At 37.3% G+C, this 23,809-nt stretch overlaps 1 protein-coding gene across 1 annotated transcript in view; it reads left to right on the top strand.

Moving 5' to 3' along the window:
- Positions 1-23,809, top strand: part of gas2l1 (growth arrest-specific 2 like 1) — a 66,970-nt gene that overhangs the window by 38,179 nt on the left and 4,982 nt on the right. Inside the window, exons 4-5 of the mRNA XM_028808455.2 lie at positions 12,766-12,862; positions 20,758-21,034. Of these exons, the coding sequence (XP_028664288.1) occupies positions 12,766-12,862; positions 20,758-21,034 (374 nt within the window). The remainder of the gene's footprint in view (positions 1-12,765; positions 12,863-20,757; positions 21,035-23,809) is intronic.

Below are 23,809 nucleotides of genomic sequence, written 5' to 3' on the forward strand. Positions count from 1 at the left end.
TCCAAAACCTTAAACACTATGCCACATTGCCTGCCAATAATATTATCCCTTTAAAAAAATATATCCTGATTAACTGCAGGCATTATAACTGACACACATTGTCTGAAATTTGAAGTGCGAAGCTGAGTCACACAGCTAGTAATGTAATATGGAAATATTAGAACAATAGATCAGCTTTTGACATAACAGGTCATTTAGCCAACAGAGCTCATCAATTCTATCTCAATCCTGTCACCACTCTCTACCACGTTACTTGGTAATTTCTAATGTTCAAATTCTACCCTTAACAAGTTTTCATCTGTGCCAACCCCCATTCCTGTTGACGAGCTTAATTTGAAGTAACAACTGACATCCTCTGCACTCATTTCTTTCATAATTTTAAAAACTTCAATCGTGTTATCTCATAATCTTCAGTTTGCTTAAACTCTTAAGTTTTCAACTTCTTTCTTCATAAACTCGCAGTCTTGAAATATACCTTGTTGCTCTTCTTTGGACTTTATCTAGCATTGCTTTTAGCATTGCCTTTTTTGTACTATGAAGACCCAATGTCCGCACATAGTACTCCAGATAAGCTCTCACTAACTAAAGAAACATTTTCTTTCACTTGTACACTACACCTTGTGCCACACAGCTTAATATCCTATTAACCTTCTTAACAGCTTCTCTGTGCTTTGTGTAGATAGTGACAAGATCCTTTTTATATAACTTATTAGAAGGACCTGTGACTACTAGGAACACAGCATGGCCCCAAAAACTATCAAAGTTGTCTATAACTGTTACATTAAATTTTTCACATGCAGGTTTTAGCCATGAATTTAAGGAGTAGAGGTGAATTATTTTTTATGCCCCTTTTGTAAGTCAGTAGTGTGCTTGAATTGCAGTAGTTTTTCGGTTTTATTTTTTAGGAGTAGTAAGAAATTTAAAGTCATTGCTGCTATTGTGTGCCACTGCAATACTCGCGTTAGCTTGTTTTCCAAACATGCCTGGAAACTATATATTCATAGGTCAGTGGTGGAAAATGCTGTTTGACCACTGTTTTCACACGTGGCTCTTGAACTGGGTGAGTTGATGCAAGGAGCACCAAGTTTGCATTCCTGTTTGAGCTGTTCCAAATAAAACTGTGGAGTTAAGTGTCCTGAAAAAACAGCATTTTGCTCTGTCATTAAACAGAATTTCATTTACAAATCAGTCAGTTTCTACTGAAATTCTTTTATTTCATCACATTTGGTGCAGATAAAATATTCCATAAAGACTTCAACAAAGATGATTACAGAGTTCACTTTTTTGGGCCCTTTTGCACTCAGCTGTAGTTAAACCCATAATTGAGCCCTCCATTTCCTTATAAAAAGCTAACCTTTTTATGTCATCCTTTTAACATTGCTTCCATCAGCTTGTCCTGTTCCAATATGGTCGAAGTATCTGAGGACCATCAAAATGCAATGAAACAGTTGAATTTGCTCAATAAAGAAAAGTTTTTTCTATCTAATGATAATGCCTAGTAGGGAGTAGAAAAAGATCACCACACATTTTTCTTGTCTTTTAAAAGGCTCGTTCATTGTTGTCATGCCTGATAGTTGATTGTTGGCAAAATGTCTCTTCCCTTCCCAGTGGCATCCTGGGAACTTATTTGATACTGTATGTTGAGAGCTGCTCTTTCATAGATGAGACAGCGTTAAGTGCATATGTCACCTTATGTTTTGGCTGTGGTAGCACTGCCCTGGTGGAATGGTTCATTAATAATATTAATTCATTACATTTATATAGCGCTTTTGTAGGACTTTTAATAGCTGGGAGCATTTTGCTGAGCATCAAGTGAATTGTGTTGATTGTTTTAACAGTTCTAAAGGAGCAGGGCGCACATAGGGACTGCTCATTCAACAGCTTCTCTTTAGCTTGTACACCTGTGATGATTATAGAATTCAGATGCATAGCTGACTGGCCTTGTTGCTTTACACTTGACTGACTACATAATGTGATCTTAAGGTTGAGCTGAAAAACAAAGGCATATACTGAAAAAAGGAATGGACACTCAAACCAACTAAGCAAACTACACACTGATCAGCTCATTAATGGCCATTACTAGTAGAGAGTTTGTGCCTTTAAAGGACATCACTATTGTGAAGATGGGCTTTCTAGACATTTGCATACTGTATGAATTTACCAATGAAGCTATTGAGTAACATTAACATTCTTTGGAATGTATTACATTTCATATAAACAACTAAATTTAGACTAATTGAGTACATTTTAAGGGTTATGCGGAGATGCACATTTTGCAGAGATATTGCTACAACTTTGACAAGATAACAGATATTGGTCTCCCATCTCAGCAAACCACAAGCCAAGATCTAAGCAAAGAAGAGAGAAAAGGCTGTGACACCTTCTGCATTTGAGTGTAAAACATTCATAGTGTTTGTAAGAATTGACATGAGAAATTTGGCTACTTTAACAAGATCAGTTTAATAAGAGAATATCTTTGTCTCTCTTTACTCTGTTCTCTCAGATAATGTGAGAGGTGCTTTCAGTACAAACAGTCATTCAAGTTAAAGGGTCCAAGAGGTGCTTACAGGTGTAAACACCAGGGGTCGCTGTTGTCCTTTAAGCCCAACAGACAGATGCACAGGACACAGGGTAAAAGCACTAGAAGTATTTTAATGTTTCTTCTTGAAAACCGTGCCTCCAAAGCACCCCAGCCACAAAAAACAGGCAATTAAATGAACAAAATACTCTCAATTCTCAATAATAATAATTCTCTCCTCCACACCTCCCAGCAAGCTCTGTCCTACACCTCCCGACTCTGGCTTGCTTGCTGGGTCTTAGTCCCTTATAAAGTCCTTGACCCGGAAGTGCTTCTGTCCTTCTGACCACGTGATGGGCTAGCACTTCCGGGTCTAATGAAGTACTGGTTTGTTCTTCAGCCCGGAAGTACTTTGGGGCTTCCATCCTCATGACGACCTTGTATTTCCAGGCTGTAGGGAATGACAGCTCCCCCTGGTGGCACCCACAGCACCTAACAGGGCTGAGAAACCGAACTCCAAGTCCCAGGATGCCGTACAGCAGGCATGTCAAACTCACTACCATTGGTGGGCCGCTTCGACTGCCATACGTGCGTTAGTGGGCCGCACTGTAACAAATACTATTATACAAAGTTACTGTAGCTTTCTTTCCAATACTGAAAACTTTAAAAAATGTAACACTTAAAGTTTAAAGAAAAGCAATTTATTTCCATACAGTCTCCATTCAACAGTGTAGAATTAGAGTCTTAGCCTCTTAGCTAGGTCCTTATTATATTATATTCATTATATTATATTCATTGCTTATATAGGAGCCTTACAGTGTGAGATTTATTTCTTTTGTCCCGACACTTGGCATCTCTTGTTAGTAACCAGTTCGTCAATATCAGGCTTGAAATCTTGTGCAGCTGCAACTTTTTATAAGGGATGAAAGGTGCTCGACGGTAAGTCTTGAGCGATGTGGGGTTTTGGTAGCTTTCATTAACGAAAACAATTGCTCATAAAGGTAAGTGCTTCCGAACATTGACAGTACTTGCGGATCTGCACATACGAGGGTGGCAGGTAAGCATACAAGCCTGGCACACCAACTTTGTTGTATTTTGCCTTCAGAATAGAATCTGACTGCACTTCAATCAATTCCATTTGGATATTCTCAGGCGCATTCTCAACGTTGTAAGAGAACAGCGCAATGCCCTGTTTGTGTGAACTGAAATCATGAAAATGCTCACTGAATTCATTGCTCAGTAATTTAAGTTGGAAAACAAATCCTCCAAAAATCAAATTTTACTTTACTAAGTTTACTTCAAAGTTTATATTGTAAAATAAGCCGATATGCAAAAAGCCACCTGACCTACAATAATTTTACAAACTCAAAATCACAAAAATATGTTAATAAACAACTCACCAACTTCTCGCGTCCACTTCAGATCTTCAGCTGTAGTCTGCACTAACTGTTCGTTACAATACTAGCACAAATTTACATGAAACTAGAGCAAAAAAACGTGAAAATATGCGGGCTATTACTACTCGTGATGCTCAGTTCTGCCCAGTGGCCAGTCTCAGCAGCCCAGTCAGTAGTGTAGCCTTAGCAGGGCCGGCTCTAGGCTCGTGGCAGCCGTGGCAGAGAAAGAATCGGTGGCCCCTTCACCTGGCAATGTCAGTATGGTATCTTATGCACAGCGGATGGCCACATCCGTTGCGGACACTGCATAGCCGCCTCGTGCTCATGACACGCTTCTATATACGTGTGTCCGTAACTTGAAAACCAAGTGGCGGCCCATGATATTCTCATTATGGCAGAACGTTATAATACTACATATAGCTTACTGCTCCGACTCTAGCAACATTTGTAAATACAGCATACTAATTAACAAGAAACACAATGTTTTTCGGCCACATTGCCGTCAGCTGTGTCGTTATTTTCTCTTTCTGTTTTATATTCAATATATATTGGCGTGGCGGCCCCTGGGATTTGGCGGCACTGTGCAGATGCACAGTTTGCACATGCCTAAGGCCGCCCCTGCTGCCCGCTGCTGCAGCCTAGCACTTCAGTTGTGACGCTGCGGCTCATTAACTTTGGTCAAGGCTCGTGGCTATACTAGCAGATGACGTTTCCGGTACCGTAATGCCTTGGGGGGAAAAAGCACTTTTGTCAGAAGGCAGAAGTAAGAAAAGTCTATAAGTAACACCGAAGATGCAGAATGATTCAGTCACAAACGATAGTAATCATTTTGTACAAGTTCAGTGCTAACTAGGATCTGTCATGCGGGCCGCACAGATTTTTGTTGCGGCCCGGGGGCCGCGTGTTTCACATGCCTGTCGTACAGGAATCCAGTGCACTGCTACACTACAGGTGAGCTGCCATCTAGTGTCCTTGAAAATCTGCCTTCCCACATCCTTCCATCGCAGGGGCATCCTAGCCGGGTTGAGCTGCAGGCCGTCTCTTACACAGGATAAAGGTGAGGTCATCTTGATTGTCTGGTTGAGGTCCTCTGAGATAAAGTGCTGTCCCTGGTATGCCGACCGGGCAGTTCTTAAGGGAGATAGCCTGAGAGAAAGTCATTGTTGTGACTTGTACTTTAAACAAAATATAAAAGCCAATTTCAAACCAAATTAACACCCCTCATGTTTCCCCATTATCACAGCATTTCACGATATAATCTTCGATTCTAATGACATTTTTGTTTAGTCATTCAAGCAACGATTCAGTGTTTCACCACTTGTAATTTACAATATTGAAGAAGCTCTTGTGTACTTCTGCATTTTCATCTGTTGTCACAGATAATGCTAGTGACAACTGCTGTTTTTGTGAAATGTCTAATGCACAGTTTACCATTATACAGTCTGTTTAATTATTTCATAAATGGCACATGATGCAATATTCTGTAAAGAGCAGCGTGCCAACATTGCCTTTCAGTCACCAGTTAAGCATGACCATGCATTGGAAGTGCTAGTCACTAGTGCACATTGTGGGGGCTTTAAATTTTCGAAAAACTGTGTTTTTGTGTTCATATACTGTTCATAAGCTGTCTTTGGGGCAGCTTGAAGTAATTAGAAAAGCCCTGAGTAAATGGCCACTTTTCAGTCTCTGATAACCTACCGCAAAAACGGAAAATACTCTCTTTACATCTGGAATAGGCTAACCATGATCTGAGCACAGTGTGAGTGCCCACCTTGTAAAAATAATTAGTCGGTGTGAGATGGTGGCAATTTTTTTGGGAAATGTGAAATATTTGCCGTTCACTGTATGTGTTCTGATACTATTAGTAATTATTTTCTGCCAAAGTACAGGGTTGTAAACATTCTCCTAAGAATTTAGTGTGCTGCCTTGTACTAAATCCTTAGCTTTTACAACTTGGTTCCCAATTGCCTCTGTGTATGATGAGCCAGTTTGAGTGTACAGAGTTGAGAGTTGCTGCCCTGGAAATCCTCTTCATCCTACGGGTTTTGGTGGAACATGCTACTTCTATATAAGAAAGCTTCAGTCAGAATGTGCACACATGCCATTTCTGGACTGCTTTTTTGTATTTTCTAATTATATTTAGTCATTCTGACCTACATACACACCTACTGCTGTACAGTAGCAGGCATAAAATGCAAGCTTGTCTGTATGGCGCTCAGGCCACCTGATGATACATTAATCAATATTACCTTTTTTAGATAAAATGTGTCTGTTGGGGTAGTGGTGTTTTATTTTAGAATGTGGAAATCTTATATTCCACTGAATAAAACCACATATTCCATGTTCCAACATACAAAGATACATTTTTTATGATTTTATAGATGTGCCTTTTTATTTATATAAAAAAAGACCTTATATGTGGGTGGCCCTCTTTATGTCTAGGCCCAGGTACAGTTACTGTACATTCATTTCACCCTCTCGTAGCACCAGTCCTGAAGATGTCACTATAATAGTATATAGGGATATCGTGATACATGAATTTCTGCATTTGATGTCAATACCAGTGAAAATTAACAATACTCGATAGTTTTAAAGACCCCGGCAAAAACAGAAATCCCGTTCAATGGCTTTTTTTTTTTTTTTAATGTACCTCAATTTATTGAAATGAACAATATTGTGCTTTTTATTCTGTAATAAAGTATACAATATGTACTGTAAATACTAACAGTAACATCTATTACATCTATTCTTTATCCTATCATGCTCACTCAAGGCCACACCTTGCTCATCTTTCTTCTGCTTTATCTTACTAAAATTCTTTACAGCCTTGTTGCTACTCTTCACTATTTTAATAAAAGTGATTCTCCCTCCCTCTTTTTGTCTCTAATTTTTCATACACCTCCTTCAAAGCTTGTGCCTTGTCTACCCACATCCCTTGGTCCTATATGCGTAACAGTGGATGTGTGTAGTCGCACAGCAGTGTGATCCTGAACCGTAAACACAGATTCGAAATTGGAGAGATGCTTGGACTGATGCACATCTGTAGAAGTGTTCATTACAATTGAAAGTTGAATGCAAAGCCTCCGTTTATTTATCAGGGCTGTGTAGGACACTATTTCAAAGCAATTCATCTTGCTCTCCTTTCACCTGCTCTTACAAATGTATGACAATACAAGTTAAACAACTACATCACGTTAGGTCATGTTAGTTTGCTCTCGGAGCATGCACAGATATACCCTCTGAATTAATTCCATAATTGACAAAAGTGTAAAACTTCAGTGTGTGGTGTTTGCTTTTTTTTTTTTTGGTTTTTAAATATGTGATTCCTGCACTTGCCTTCTGAAATTTTCAAACGCAAAAGCATCTTTTTAAAATGTGTTAATGCAGTGCAGTATTATTCCCACATGGATCAATTTTGTATGTAGTTTATACCCGAGGTACGCATGAGTGCTATACGGACTCTCTCGGCAGTATTGATACTGGTAAAAAAGCAAGTACTGAAACATTTTTCGTAACTTTAGTGTTGTGACATCCCTAATAGTGTATGCTTGCTTTCCTCCTAGCATGACCTGTTTATTGTGTACTTTAGTCTTTTAACAGATTACATTCCTGTTGTATGCAAAGGAGACAATGTTCCTTTTTTTTTCGCACTTCTTTATTCTTGACCAGTCTTGAAGCTTCAGTCTTTTGAAGTAATCTTTTCCAGGTTTTCTTTTGTGTCAGTGTTGATTGGCTTTGTGTTTGTTTAATTATGGTAATTTTGGCTTATCGTATGATTTTTCTGTGTCAACTTCAGGTTATTTCTTTTTTTTTATTTTTATTTTAAGCATTTGAAAAAGTGCTTATTAAATCAGTACACTTTTCAGTTTGCATTGTGTGATTGGCCATGTCTAATAAGAAATCGATGTTGTCTCATCTTCCTCCATTTGTAGTTAATAAATCTAAATGAGTTGAGAAGCTGCAGTCTTATAACAGTCTCTGAATTTTTAAATTCAGCAGTGGAAGAAGTTGATGTAAATGGCACTCTTCCAAAATTTCTAGTAAAAGTTTAAGTAAAACTCAATTTATAGTGTACTTTATTATTACATTTTTATTATCTTTTGTTCGTATTAATCACTTAATTGTAAAAAATATTCACAAATTCATGACCACAAAGCTACTGCAATGCAAAATTATGTTTAAAGAGGCATATGAATGGCAAAGGCGTTTTAAAATCTGGAATAGTTTTGTCTTTTTGCTATCTTTTTTCTGCATTAAGGAAAATAATTTAACATTTAATTGGACAATGGACATTGCCTGAGTAATCTCCTAAAGTACCCATACCCATTGTTGCTAAGTCAATGAATATAGACTGGACAAAAATATTCTTGGCTTAAATCTTCAAGTAGCCAGATTCACTTTTTGATTGTTTTTAGATATCTAGCATTGTACAATCATTAAGTAGTTATTACTGAATCTTTTCTTTAATAAGTTTTTCCATTAATTTTATCTGTGTTACACCTTTAAACTTCCTGGCCTATGAGATACTCCTCCTTTATGTAATGGAACATCATTTCCTATGTTAGAATCTTTAGAGATTTCCCGAGTGTTCAAAGATTTCTGAAAAATGCAGATTAGTGATTTATGCATTATAAACCTAAATATTTTAAGGTCTGTTAAAAAAAAAAAAAAAAAAGGAAGAAGGAAAAAATTAAATCCAACTCCACTTGTCTTAAATTTCAGAGAAATTTGATCTCCGTACTCACGCTTTCTTAAAAAAAAAAAAAAAAAGGCATATCACAGTCTATCTGTTCTAGGCCAAATAGCTACCCGGCCACCTTTCCAGCATTCTGCTATGTCAGTGGTGAAGTTCTAATGCTGGGTCTGTCATCATTTGTGATGCCAACATAAGACTGGATTTTATAAGATAATTACCAATCCAGTAGTCAATAGACTGTGTAATAAGCTGTGAAACCAAAACAGTAGTAGATTGTATTGAAGCCTGGGCATTTTTGTTCCATGTTTATCCTTTATCTGTGTCCTTAAGTTGGGGACAGTATTGACAGTTTTAGGTAAGCTATAACATTAAAACACAATTTGAACTGTAATACAGAATGAGTAATCTCTTGTTATGTCCTTAGCCAAAACATTATGTTGGAAACATTTTCACAAAATTAAATTACACATATCAGAAAAAAACATTAATATTAGACTGAAAAACAGTCTAATGGGCATTTCTTAGTATAAAATCACATATTGGGTGTGTAGGACACATTTTTAGAGTACCGCGTTTTTAATACAGTTTTAGTATGCAGGGAATCTCCTTTGGATTTACTTTCTTAAATAGTTTCCCTACAGGCATAAATGAAGTTTCAATTTTAGTTGCTTTTTGTGCGGTTTGTTTCCTGTGCTACGTATCAGTACTTTTGGTGACTTTGTACAGCCCTCACTTGTTGTAAGTAGTACCTATTGTGTGAGTGCTGACAACATGAGCTGTTTCTAGTAGCCAGTTTGCTTACATGTGGAGAATTATTTGCATTGATTTTAAGTTGAAGTTGCAATGCAATCTCAATTTTTTTTCCACATACCTTTTTTTTCATTAATCTTTTATTGTTTTTTTAATCATTCTGTATAGTTACCCTTATGAGACAATATTCTGTTTTTAGGATTAGTTTTATAGTATTTTCATTTCACTATTGCGAGTATTATAGCTTATAAAAGGAGGTACCAATATTTTCTTTCTTGTTTAGTTCTGTGCAGTTTGAGACTAATCTCAGCACATGCGTTTTTCTGTTGTTGGTGCCATAGGTAGCCTAACCTGTGGAGGATCTTCATGAATAAGGTAAATAGTCACCAACGTATGGTAAGGTTGCAATATTTTGTTACAACTGAGTTGCCTCGAAAGCTTGCATATTCTAATCGTTTAAGTGAGCTAATAAAAGGTGTCATTTTGCTTGACTTCTCACTACATTCATAATGGCTAACACAGTAAAGCACCTTAGTACTACAGAACACAGACAGAAATTCACATCAGGGCATCAACATTCAGTGTCAGTAACAGTGCTAGCGGATGATTTTGCTAGATGAATCCTCATTCCTGGTCCTGAAAGATGTTGTGGAAGAAGATGAGCAGTGGAGCAAAGTGTACTGACTTCTTTTAAAATGACTGAATCTCGCAGCAATGATTTGCTTTTTGCTTTTCTAGCTTCTTAAAAAACATGAATGGTGTTTTTTTTTTTTTTTTTTTTTTTTTATAAACAATATGCATGCAATCTTAGGTTCCGGATCAATGCTCAATAACATTTTTGCTTGAAAAATTGACATATTCAGTATCTTTTAAGGCTTTTTCTTTCACATGTGGACATGTGTTCCGTTAGTCCTATTGTTAACTCTACAGGCTACATTTTTTTTTAATTTCTAAGAATTGCTTCACTTCAGAACACATTTACATGTGACAAATTAATATACAGTATATTGTGAGAAAATAACTTTGACTTGGAAGAATACCAAAGTTATTGTTTAATAACCAAAACATATTGCATTGAAATAACTTTAAAACGCATGTTTTTGAAGCCTACCTATACAGTCAGCCGTTATTAGTTTCGAGTGAGTAATACCGGTCTCTCTCCATATCCCTATTTAGTCTTCCTATGCCTTGGGTTCCATCTTTAGTGTTTTGGATTTACAGTAGAACCATGATTATTTGTGCCCTGATTTACTGACATTCTGCATTATCTGAGGCAAATCTGCAAGTGTAGTACACTACGTTTCTTAGAATTCATGCAACCTTTGCTGTGATTACTGTACTGAGCATGTTGATACTATGCTTTTAACTGCAACTATACCAAGTGAGCAGTTGAGAGGCTGGTGAAAGTGGGAATGTGGGCATGACTAACTCACCCCTTTTCCAACTGCACCCCTCGACTATTTGGCAGTGTGTTGCCAGCATTGTCCATGTACACATGCACTACTGTTTCGTTCACGTAGGATTTTTATTTTTATACGTTTCAAAATACTGTGATGAACTGACAGTGGGACCTGCAAAGTTGTGTTCTCTGGCTCAGACTTGTGTGCTTTGCAGTGTGAATTAAATGGAGAGGTCCATCCAGCAGCCATGCAGAGCCCATCTCTGATCACTGTGAGTGGTGTGCTTCTGTGGTGATATCACCTAATCTCTCTGTGTCAGTCCCCACCTTCTCTACACAGTGTCACCAGTACTTTCTACCTGTTCATAGTGCTAATCACATCCTAACTGAATTGAATTGCTGTGGACTTAAACTACAAACCATCTCATTTTGAAGATTTAGCAGTGGAGTGAACTGCTGGTGGCGAGCTGTGAGCCAGCATTCCCTGGCTCAGAGGCGAGTGTTGTGGCATGAGCTAAATGGAGGTCTCTATCTGTCAGTCGTGCAGAGCCCGTGTCTCTGTGAATGGTGTGCTTCCCTGATGACGGTAGCTGATCTCTCTTTGTGTCAGTCCCCACCTTCTCTGCACTTGTAACATTGACCCAAATTACCATAGATAATTGAGGTTCTGTTTTATTTCTTTATTATTGTAATGCTTTTTTTCACTTTTTATTAGTATTTATGGGTTTATTTGTAAACAGAGTATTCTGTATATCTTAGCCGTATTTTTTCCACTTTTGTTATACAATTTTTGGTATCTTATTTTTTAAATTTTTTTATGCTGTTTTTTTATGAATATATTATAAAAATGTAAATACTTTGTTTCTGCCATCTAACTTGATTTTTTTCCCCATTATGTCTATTTCAATTTGTAATGTAGTAATTGTTATTATTTATATAGTTTTTTGTGTTATTAATATCAGTGCCTCAGTTTTTTGTTTTCTTTTTACTTCTATTTTATTTTATTTTTTTATTTTAATTTATGACATATATGGAAACCCTTTGTGAAAGTTTAGGAGTTTTTGATTTGTTTATTTGAATAAGTATGTTTAATTTTCATCTATATTTAGGATACATTTTCGTTTTTATAGAAGAACTGACAGCCCATTTGCTTGTTCTATAACAATACTTTGAGGGTTTCACCAAGTTTGCTCAGCTAATAAATGGTGATACTTTATACAAAGTACTTCAGTTCCAAGCCCTTAAAAACTGAGGACAGGACTTTTGGGAGAGGCAGGTCTTCAGTTCAAAAGTCTGACCCTGTATGGAGGAGTACTTCCATTTTCCAGAGTTATTTATTTACCAGTATATTAGCAAAAAATTAATGCATTTTGCACATCGTGAACATATGACTAGATGACTTCATGTGGATTATGTGACACAGGTAATGGGGATTTTTTCATGGATGTTTTTGATATTGTTTGTTGTTGTACAGCCCTGATCACCAAAGGCTCAAGTTCTATCAGTAGCATCTCTGTTCTTCATGAAAGCAAGAAAGTAATTTTTTTTTTTTTCCTATGTTTTCACTACAAACTGCACACGGTAAGCAACATATAAAAAATATATCATTTTTGGGTGGAGTATTCCTTTAAAGGGCTTTACACCCATAATATTTCCCAGACTCATTGCAGTTTATTATATGTACTGTACCTTTTAGAATTCATCTGCTGTACTCCCGCAAACATCCCAGTTTACTTTTTGTTAACATGGTAACACTAGATTTGATTTGAGAATATCTAATGCAGTTACTAATGTGGATTTTGGGTTATTTATCTAGGAATATAATTATCTGGTCAGACAACTTGTTACAATATACAGATTTGAGTATTAAAATTTATTTCAGCAATTAATTTGAAAAAGATTAAAAAACTACTAGTTTCATAGTGTAAAACCTATTATTCTGTAACTTTCTAGTCTGTCATTTGATCCTTCCATATACTTGTAATATATTTCTGTCTTGTGCCAGGTATTGAGAACACACGTGATGGTGAGGGTTGGTGGAGGATGGGATACACTGGAGCACTATCTTGACAAACATGACCCATGCCGCTGTGCAGCACTCTGTAAGTGCAAAGTGTGGAGATGAAAGTAATGCATCTTTGTAGAGTCTGCTTACTCCAATATTATCAGATATGCAATTTAATGCTTTTAGAAAGTAAATTTTGCAAATTTTCCAATACTTTAATGTTCTTTTTTTATTCTGATTAAATCTCATATGTTCTTTTTCTTCCAGATACCAGAAATAAAACGTTTACCCAGTATTTATAAGATTTTGGAAATATTCAAATTATATTAAAATGTTAATGAAATGGTATTAAGGGTTTATATCTCTTTCTCCTAGCTGAATCTGTAATTATTTATATTATTATTGTTATAAATGCTTTTGACAATTCAAAACATATAAACCTGTTTCTTAATTGACTCCAGTACCTTCTTTTGGAGTCTTCATTCTTCATTCTGCTTCTTCTACTGTCTCCTAACTTGAATCAAGAATTTGTGTCTCTCTTTGACAGTCCATTGTGGCCAGTTTTTACATTGCGTATAATTTCTGTTGCATCATGGGCATGTGTATTTGATAGTTGTTGAAGATGGCTCAGTCTTTCATCTTTTTAGACTGTAGCTTGTTATACTGTAGACTGCTTTAATGGACTGTTTTCCTTCAGTTACTACTGCTTGGTGTAACACCATTTTATTTTTTGAATTTGTAACAAGTAATTATAATAAATAACTTTCTTCAGGTAATCCTCTGCTTTAATAAGAGGGACTTCAGTATCTAGAAGATATGCCCCATACAGAAGTATTGATGATAGATTGTAATGGTTCTATTTATGAGTGTTTTTTTAGCTCTGCTTTGTGATACTGCTATAGGTACATAAGTATTATCTTTGATACATAGAAAACAAAATGAGAATGGCATTAACATAAGATGGGTTAGCAGAAAGGCATTACAGGAAGATTGCTCAGAGCAAAATTTACAGTTTATCTGCTGTAATATATATAATTGTTCAATATGAGAATAATCAGTTTATACTGTCAATAACTGGTCAAGGTTGTACTCTATGATGATACGGTACTGTGTTTTTATGAATCTGTATTTAAAAAAAAAAAAAAAAAGTATTCTTTTTATTTTATACGTTTTTTTGATACTTAATTGTTAATTCTGTGTATTTTTGCTTTGTTAATGTAAAATAATATAACCTAGTTGCTATTTCATTATTTAACTTGTTTTGTTTTAATAGTGTTGTGTAATTGGCCCTGAAGAATAACCTCTGTTTTCGTAATGCGTCATCCAATACACTACATTTGATTTGTATTACAATCTGTCATTTCTGGTCATTCAGAGAGGTTATTCTTGATGCTGTGAAATCTACTTTAACCTGCTTACACCAGGAGTGAAGTACTTGTTTACTTGCATTTCCGTATTGGACAGTAAAAAGTAGCCTATCTATACAGTTTTATAAGGCATGGAGGCCCACAAGCATGTTTTAGTTCATCCATTACTAACAGCTAACACAACACAGAAAACAAGCTCTCAGAATAAGTTACAAATTTATTCTAATAAATGTCATTCATTTTTACATATTACTTATTTCAGTTTACAGTACTTCTGTACAGTGCTGTTCAACGAGTGCAGGCACAGAGCACTGTGATGAGTTCCTAAGTAAAATGCAAAAAGTGAGTCTTAACAGTTAAAGTGAGTGGAACAGTAAGTAGTGTGAGTGTTTTTTTCTGGTTGTTTTAATTTTTTGAATAGGCCTACTATTTGTTTTTAATACATTTTATGTTATTTTGTTGATAAATATGCATTATGTGCATTGTGCCCTGACCTAGTAGCTAAAGCTATACATTCCATTGGTAAAACCAGCACTACACTGAGTGGCATATGCAGCATTACAAAATATGAACGTTTAAAATCTGAGCAATTTCATTTATTGTTTGTAGGGATTTCAACAAAGAAGTATATACCCCAAAATTGAGCCTGTCACCCACAGACCACACTTTTTTTTTTTTTTTTTTTTTTTTTTTCTTTATTTCGCCTTATACAATTTCTTGTATTAGGAATTTGGTAGTTTTCGTATACCCCTTGGGGTCAGAGCGCAGGGTCAGCCATTGTATAGCGCCCCTGGTGCAATTACAGGTTAAGGGCCTTGCTCAAGGGCCCAGCAGAGCAGTGGCCTTTTGGCAGTGACGGGGATTCGAACCGGCAACCTTCGGGATACCAGCGCAGATCCTTAGCCTCAGAGCCACCACTCCGCCCTATACACTCTAAAACATATGTACCACATGCTACACTGCCATTACTTTGGAAAATCAAAAATTGCTTCTCAGCAGACACTAAAAACAATGAAAACTATCTTATAATTCTTAATCAGAAACTGTTAATTACCATTGTTATCTATAATTTACTGAAGGTTTACATTCATTCCCTTAAGCCAAGCAACAAACCTAGGTAGGAGCTCATGAAAGCAAATAAATCTGATTAAACTCAATACTAGGAAAAATTGGAAACTGGGTACAGCAGGGCCAGCAGTGCTAGAATGTGATAGTGCACACAGATACATACAATATGAACTACAAACTGAAGTCCAATAAAATCGCATATTTTTCTCTCCTGGATGAAACAATAAATTTCTCCCTGCTGCCCAGGTTAATCCTGACTTTTCAGTTTCTGTTAATGACATCAGGAGAATCTTTTAACAAGAAATATCTGCAAAGATGGGAGTCAGTTGGCATTTTTACTTATACAGTGGAACCTCGAGATACGAGTTTAATTCGTTCCAGCACTGAGCTCGTGTAGCGAATTTCTCGTATCTAGAACAAACTTCCCCATTGAAAATAATGGAAATCCAGTTAATTCCTTCCGCACCCCAAAAATATTAACATAAAAATCAATTTTCCTAACAAATAACACTGATAAATAATATATACTGTAGTCTACCTTTAATAAATAACACTGGTAAATAATATAACTGATTATTAAAAGAATCAAAACAGGTGTCCAAAGTGCAGTAGAGCATTCAATAAATCTTTAAATAAATACAGTAATCCTTAAAACAGTTGTGAAGTGGAGGTTTAAAATACACAAGAATAACAATCCTTTAACACGAGGTTAAAACGTCAACAGGAAGCAGTCTTTAAAAAACAGATGACAATCCCCGGTGCTTCTTTTCTGTTAGCGTCAGCGTCTCACCTGCTTCTCCCATGCGGGCTCTGCAACAGGCGAGACACTCTTAATGCAGCTGACCTTCTCTACACCGTCCTGCTACAGCTGTTTGGCTCGCCTGTTCAGGTCACTGTTCAGCTACACGCGAGCCTGCACTCGCTCGCTCTCCCGCACCGACTTTCTCCTACTACTGCTGCTGCTGCTTCCTGCCTGCCTGCCTCCTGCAACCTCCGTTCTCTCTCCTCTCTTTTCTTTTACTTCTTCTCCCCCTTAACCGGCTCGCGCTTCTCTATATATGCGGGGAGGACATGGCAGCTGCAGCCCATCAGCCACAGGAACAATCATGGATGTGGGCACCTGTGCACTTAGGTGAGAAATGGCCACACTGCAGATCGCCTTGTAGCTCGCTACAGCCACCACGCCCCCTCGCTAAGCCACGAGCTATACCCACAGCCTGGCTTGTGGCTCGTTACGCGAGCCAATGCTCGTATTTAGATCTGAATTTTTCGCTCATATTTTCCTCGTATCTTGAATTTCTCGTATACAGAGGTGTTCGTATCTCGAGGTTCCACTGTATTTTTAAATCACTCATTAAGAAAATACATATTTCCCACCTTATTCAAAATGACAACCATTATACTCTGAAGTGGATTCTGTCAGACCACTGGCCCTCATTTCTGTTACAATGTAATGCTTTTAAAGTGTGGTGCAGACACACATTAAAAGTACCTCTTCCAGAAAAGTTGGAACACCTTCAGTTTATTCAGTTTATCCAACAACATCCAGAAGTTTCAAGAACTCTGGGCAAATATCTTCCCACTCCATCCTGCTCAAACCCAAGACCTTCCACCGAAGCGTTCATTTATTTATTTATTTTATTTTTTTAAACTACCTCCCACACCCAAGTTTGTACTTTCACAACCACAATTCCAGCGCTCAGCTTGGCCTGTTGGAACCTGTCAGCTGCCAACTCTTTCAGGGCTGATGTTGACTTTTGTCAAAATTCAGGAGTAGAGAACAGTAATCAGCTGTAAACTGCAACCAAACTCACCCTTACGTTTTAGTTTGGCTCTCTTTGCTAGAAGGAAAGATACATAGCTTTGTTGATTTAACCTCAATTCCCTACGCATGCATGAGTAGCGAAGAGCAAACAACCTCTAAAATGGCTCCGACATCTGGCGAGAGACCAAAGCAAAATATTCCATGGACATTGTACGTAATTTTGTTGAATAGGACTTGTGATTTGTCGGATTCCGAGATACTAGCATCATCTGATCGGTCCCCAGGTGATCGTGGTGCTGAACACTTTCATGTAGCTGATGCGCCTACAGCATTGTGTGCCTGGGAGGACCACCACTTATGATGACAAGAGGTATAAACCAGATTGCGTCACACTGCGACCGCCACCACCACCCACCTGCTGTGTGAAGATAGCCAGGCAGCTGGCCCACCATGCATTCCTGCTGACCATCGAGGTGCCCCCAATGCAGCCACTGCTGCCAGAGATGCTGAACATACACCAACAGCAGCCACAGCACATAGCAACAGACGTTTTATGTTGACTTATGTGTGAAACCATTGCTTTGTGTGGTTTTCAGAAAACTGAATTGTTTGGAAAAAATATTCAGCCCTGAAAGAGTTACATTTTCCACAAGCTAAACATGCTTGGTAGACACCGTTTCTCTGCCTGATGACTCCATTTACTGCTGGTGTCCACCGCTGGGTTTAGGGATTGCTGCCTCAACAGGCACCAACGACCTGCAGCTGCTTCATCAATGGAAGCAAGGAACATGGTCTATTCAGGTTCAATGCCCCATTCCTCCTTTGGAATTCAAGAATATTTTTTCCAGAAGCGCGAGTTGAAGATCTCCAAGGCAGACACTTCTTCCAAACATTTCAAGAACACCCTCGCAATATGTTTGGTCAGTCTGCCGTACATCTTTTCCAGCCATCTGATCCAACTCACAAACCAGGCAGAGATTCGGTGAATGCTATGCCTCTCTTTTCATCCAAGCATCCAAGACATATGGTCCCAGATCTGATGACATGACTACAAAATGTATCATCAAAATATGGCCTAGGATATTCTGTTCACAAGTGCACTTATGAACACCCTTATACTTGGACATGGTGTTCATTATGGACAAACTGTAACTAGCACAGAAGTGCAACAGCATGCCTGTTCAACATTGTGTTCAGGTTGGGGACAGTGCCTTTGGTTCTCCCAATCTTTAATAAAGGATACTAGAAGGTGTGTTCCTTAGTCTCCTTGCAAAGGCCTATGTCTGGATATTGGCTGCTGTTTAAACCTTGGATTGAAGAGGAACAATGCAGATTTTTGTATCGGTCACAGAAAACTGGGCCTGCATTTTACCCTGGCAAGGATTCTGTAGGGTTTATGGAAGTATTCTGAACCAGTCTGTGTGTTTTGTGGACTTGGAAAAAGCATACAACCACATCCCTTGGAGTTTCGAGTGGGGATGCTTCTGGAATATGGGGTACCAGTACCTGAAAGCTTGGTTTGCATTGCTAGCAGTAAGTCAGACTACTTCCCAGTGCGTGTCATACTCAACCAGGGCTCCCCTCTGTCAGCGATTCTGTTCATAATTTTTATGGACAGAATTTTTGGCACAGCAAAGGATTGGAGAATATCTAGTTTGGTGACATCCAGATCGCATCTCTAATTTTTGTAGCTGAAGTGGTCCTGCTAGCTTCACTGGGCTATGACCTCAGACATGCAATGGGGTGGTTTGCAGCAAACTGTTAAGTGGCTGGGATGAGGGTTAGCACCTCCAAGGGTGAAGTGCCCTCTCCAGGTTGGGGATGAGGTGCTGCCTCAAGCAGAGGAATTTAAGTGTCTCAGGGTTTTGCCCATTAGTGAGGGATGAAGGGAGCAGGAGATTAACAGGTGGATCAGAGCAGTGTCTGCAGCCCTGTGCAGTCATGTGGATGTTGTACTGGTCAGTAGTGGTGAAAAGAGAGTTAAGCAGAAAAACAAAGCCCTTGATTTACTGGTTGATCTACATTCCAGCTCCCACCTATGGGCATGAGATTTGGGTAGTGACCGAAAGAACTAGATTGCAAATACAAGTGGGAGAAATGAGCTTCCTTCACAAGGTTTTTGGGCTTAGAGATGGGGAAAGGAGTGCAGAATTCAGGAATAGCTTAAAGCACAGCTGCCAGTTGAGAATATCCGGGCATCGTATTAGGATGCCTCCCTGAGGAGGTGTTTCTGGCTTGTCAAACTTGGAGGAGACTTTGTGGTAAACCCAGGACACACTGAAGAGATTCTCTCAGCTAGAATGGGAATGCTTCTGGTATCCCCCAGAGCAGTTGGATGAGGTGGCAGGGAAAAGTGACGTCTGGGCATCATTACTCCTACTGCTTCCCCCTCAACCTGGTACTAGATAAATGACAAAAAATGGATGGATAGATAGACTTTAAGGTCCCCAGAGATTGCCATATTCTTGTGCTTGATACCATTCTGGTATATGCTGGTATACCTGGGTCATAAATACTGTTATGCCAGAGTGTTATTTATAGTCTACAACTCGGCACTTAACATTGTTACATCATCAAAACTTCTCACCAAGCTCTAGATACAGCTCTAACTCTAATTTGCCAAAGACATGAGCTTTCTCATGCCTGGTTACAAATAATAATAATGAGACAACTTATTGAAAGGATGGTTTTCTTTCTGAATGGTTTGGTGCAAAGACAATAATCACTACAATAATGCCAACAAAGCCAACTAACTAATTATAAACTTAAGGAAGTGGGACGCAGACACTGTCACTTTTCTGTTATTCCTGTTCTTGCAAATGTTAAAGGATCATTACCAGTTGCACCTATAAATTCAAGGGTGGTTTTTACCCTTGTATCATAATACTATAAGGGTAAATCAAAAAGTAAAGGCAATTGAAAAATTATACGGTAACCGCAACAGACAGAAGCTGATGCAATATAACATGTTCACGATGACTTGTGGGTAGTTTGAATACGTACAGTGTAGCACAGTGCTCTGACATTGTTTTAGTTTTCTTTGGACAGAGGGTGTGAAAATTGTGTTGATGTTTTATTCAGTAAGGAAGTGAAAATGGCATGACTCAAAGAAACCTTTATGAATGGGTAGAAAGGTATAAAGCAGGAAGAAAATGTGTATCTGATGAAGCTTGATCTGGTTAACCATCAACATATATCTCTCTCTCTCTCTCTCTCTCACACACACAAAAGCCCTCATCGACTTGAATTCCTTCATCAGAGAAGACAGACAGATTAAGTTGTCCACTGTTGCTGCGCATTTGGATATTAGCTATGGATTTGCACATGTCATAGTACATGATAATTTTAACTTTGCACAAGATGTGTACACAAGCAGCTTACTGATTAGCACAAGCCAACATCTTTTGGTCAGTTTCAGCAGATTTCACTCCCTCTGTCTAAAGAAAACTCACTAGGGTACATTGTTCAACAACATTCTTTTGACCTTGGCTTCAAATGACTAACAACGGAGAGCTGCTTTTTTTATTGTATATGTAACTTTTGAAATAATGTTCACTTTTTGCTTTTTATTTTATTTATAATTTGACCCATCATATTACTGTGAACTAGTCTGTTGGAGATGTGCAAATAAGAATATTATTATATTATTTGTAAGTTTGTTACTTTCACTTAAACATTTAAAAACTGTTTTTTGGTTTAATTAGTATGAAGTCAAGTGAAGAGGTTGGGTAATGAGAATATTTTTCATTTAATTTATTTATTTATTTTTTTTATGTATATCCCACTGTTCAGCTCATCGTTACCAGCAAACAAAATTAAGTGCCTTTACAACTCATAGAATAAGCAACTCCTCAACACCTAATGCTGGCTTCAACTGGAGACCTGATGGTATGCCGGACAGACGTTCTCTAGACCCATCTGTCATGAGCCCCGCCCAGCGAGTAAACAAATCTAAGGAGCCGGATATGAATGTGGGATCTGGAGAACGCAGTAGACGTAGAGGACTGACATCTTTATGTCGGAGGTCACAGCGTGACAGATCAGAGCCCCGGGTGTTAACATTTCACAGGTTTGTTTATATATATTAAAAAAAAGAAAAAAGAAACAAAGTATTATTTTAATGTTATTTTTCTAAATGCTCCATAGGTTAGCAAAGAATTATTTGAAAAAAATCATTGAGCATAAATAACTGCAAGTAACAATTATGAATTGTAAGGACTCGGTTTGTTTCATTAATAATGCATCTTTTGGTGGACTGGCTAAATAAGTATCTTCTTTGAAGACCGGTTTTCAAATTTCACAATGCCCTAATTAGTCAATTAATTTTACTCTATGTAGAGTCCAATAATATGCATTTTATAATATTGTTATATAATATATAATAATAAATATATATATATATATATATATATATATATAATATATATATATATATATAATATATTTTATAATATTGTTTTGAACAGCCAGATAAATGGATGCACCAAAGTATTAAGTGTTTTTTTTTTCCCCTCTTCCTTTTGAAAAACAAATATAAAGTAAAATTAAAATGAAAATCAGCTAGTTCATACCTTTATTAAAAAGGTGTTTTTATGAACCTACTTTTAAATAAAAATGTACAGAAAATCTAGTTTTAAGAGAATTATTTCCTTTGTTCCTGAATGCTGTGTATATATGCAGTATGTATAGACAAAGACTGAAAAATGAGTGATGATGTAAAGAGTTTTCTGTTTGCAAAAGCAGTACAAGTTTATCTTCAGAGTGTGGCATATCAATCCTGCAGTTCAGAGTTAATATATTTAAAATGTAATAAGCTACATATACTGGAAAGTATAATTAAGGCAAAGAAAAATTACTTAAAGTTGGGAAGTCCCATCCTTTTTCCAATATTGGCTTATCATGACATACACCATAGACTGTGCGGATGCCCTTAACCATTTATAAATTGAAAAGTGTAAGCTGTTTCCCCTTCAGACCATAGAAGCACATTAAAAGTCAAAATAAATTGTACTTCTTATAGAACTACTATGCTCTTTGATGTGAGAACAAAACCTATTGTACACTGATTATTTTTATAAATTATTTTTAAAATGAAGTACTGTACATTTTCTGTTTTATACACTTTAAAGTTAAAAATGTAAACAATGTGCAAGTTTGAATGATTTCAGAGTTTTGTAAATAAACCAATTATGTTGCAATCCTGATATTTTTTTTTGTACTTTTTTTTATGATCAATAGTAAATGAGTCAAGGACTTTTCTTACACATGTTATAACGGGCCTTACAAAAATCATATGGTTTGTAGTACGATTAGCCAAAAATTAAGCTTCTGTTATTCATATTAAAAATAAGTATACAGGTGGGTACACCTTATCCACAAGTATATGATTCCAGGATGCCCCGTGGATGTCTAAAAACTGCAGATGACTTCTATAAAAGCAGAAAGACTATTGCGCACATAAGTAAATTTTAATAGTGCAAAAGTATCAATTTTATTAATGATGAGATAACTGTACAAAAATCCATATAGGCTGATCCTGGGTTTAAATTGCAAAAAAAACATTTGTAAAATTCCATAACACTAGAATGTCTGAAATGACACAGTAGTGAAATTAGTGTGAGGACATACAATTGACATTGTTTTACATTCAAACTTGTGTGTGTGTGTGAATTATATTCAAACTAGCGACTTGGCGCGCGCTACGCTGGGCGTTGGATGACCACAGTTGAAGGACTCCCTGTTTAAACGCGGCTGCCAGTCGTGAACTGGGTCCTTTATCGCACCGCATTTGATTTTTGCATTAGAAACAAAATTTCAAAACAAAACCCATGATTCACGAAGTGTGGGATGCAGACTAATCAGAATCGTATACGTTGTGTAAATGGTTGTAAGGAAGAGGAGGATCATACCGTTGAGGACGTCCTGTGCTTGTCGAGGGGGCATGTAGTGGTAATTTATTCTGAAGAGCAAAGCGATGTAGGTCATTTGAGTGGTCTTCATGTTTGCTTCAAGTAAGTGGTCATGCGTAATGTGTCCTCTCTCTCTGTAGGGGTTTGTCTATTACGGTTGTTTTGCAATCGTAAGGACCTGTCGTCGGGTGTCTCATTGGCATGCTTTTGCCTCTTTCTTTCGCAATCACGGCGTAATCTGTCTTCTCTCTCTATAGGGGTTTCAGTTGCCTTTCGTTGTGTGGCAGAGACGCGTTGTTGAGCTAATCTGTGTGAATGCTGAGTGTCCGTTTGTTGCGAGCGACTGGCACGCCTTTGCCTCTTTTCTTCGTGATCACGCTGTAATGTGTACTCTCTCGCAGCAGCAGGTTCAGTTGCAGATGCGGGGCTCGAAATACTCAAGTGCACATGTAGCAAAGTGTAAATGTTATTTTTAATTTTATTTTTTTTTTTGTTATGAACTTCCCCAAAAGAGTTGATCCCTGTAAATAGTTAATAGTATATCAACAATATAATCTGTTGTAGTACGGGTGTTAGTTAGCATCACACCTCATAACCTGCATGCACCACGTTTTTGGCTCTAACGCCAGAAGCGCGGTGGACGCTGTAAGGGTAGGTTGTGGTTTCTGTTTCTTTCCTGATTTTTTTATTTCATTTACTTTGTGTTAATAATTTATGATCGATTTCGTTTATTATTTAATAGGCAGAGGGGAGAAGACGTTAATGTGACGCTCTGTCTATTTTCTTTACTTTTGTTTTGAAAAGGTATGCTATATATATATATATATATATATTTTCTTTCACTTGTTGAGAATATATAATTAGGATTTTTTTTGTATAAAGTCTATGTGTATTGTAAATAGTTCTCTTTGGAAAATTGGATTCATTTTTTTTTT

This window comes from Erpetoichthys calabaricus, chromosome 1 (genome assembly GCF_900747795.2).
Source record: "Erpetoichthys calabaricus chromosome 1, fErpCal1.3, whole genome shotgun sequence".
Taxonomy (NCBI): domain Eukaryota; kingdom Metazoa; phylum Chordata; class Cladistia; order Polypteriformes; family Polypteridae; genus Erpetoichthys; species Erpetoichthys calabaricus.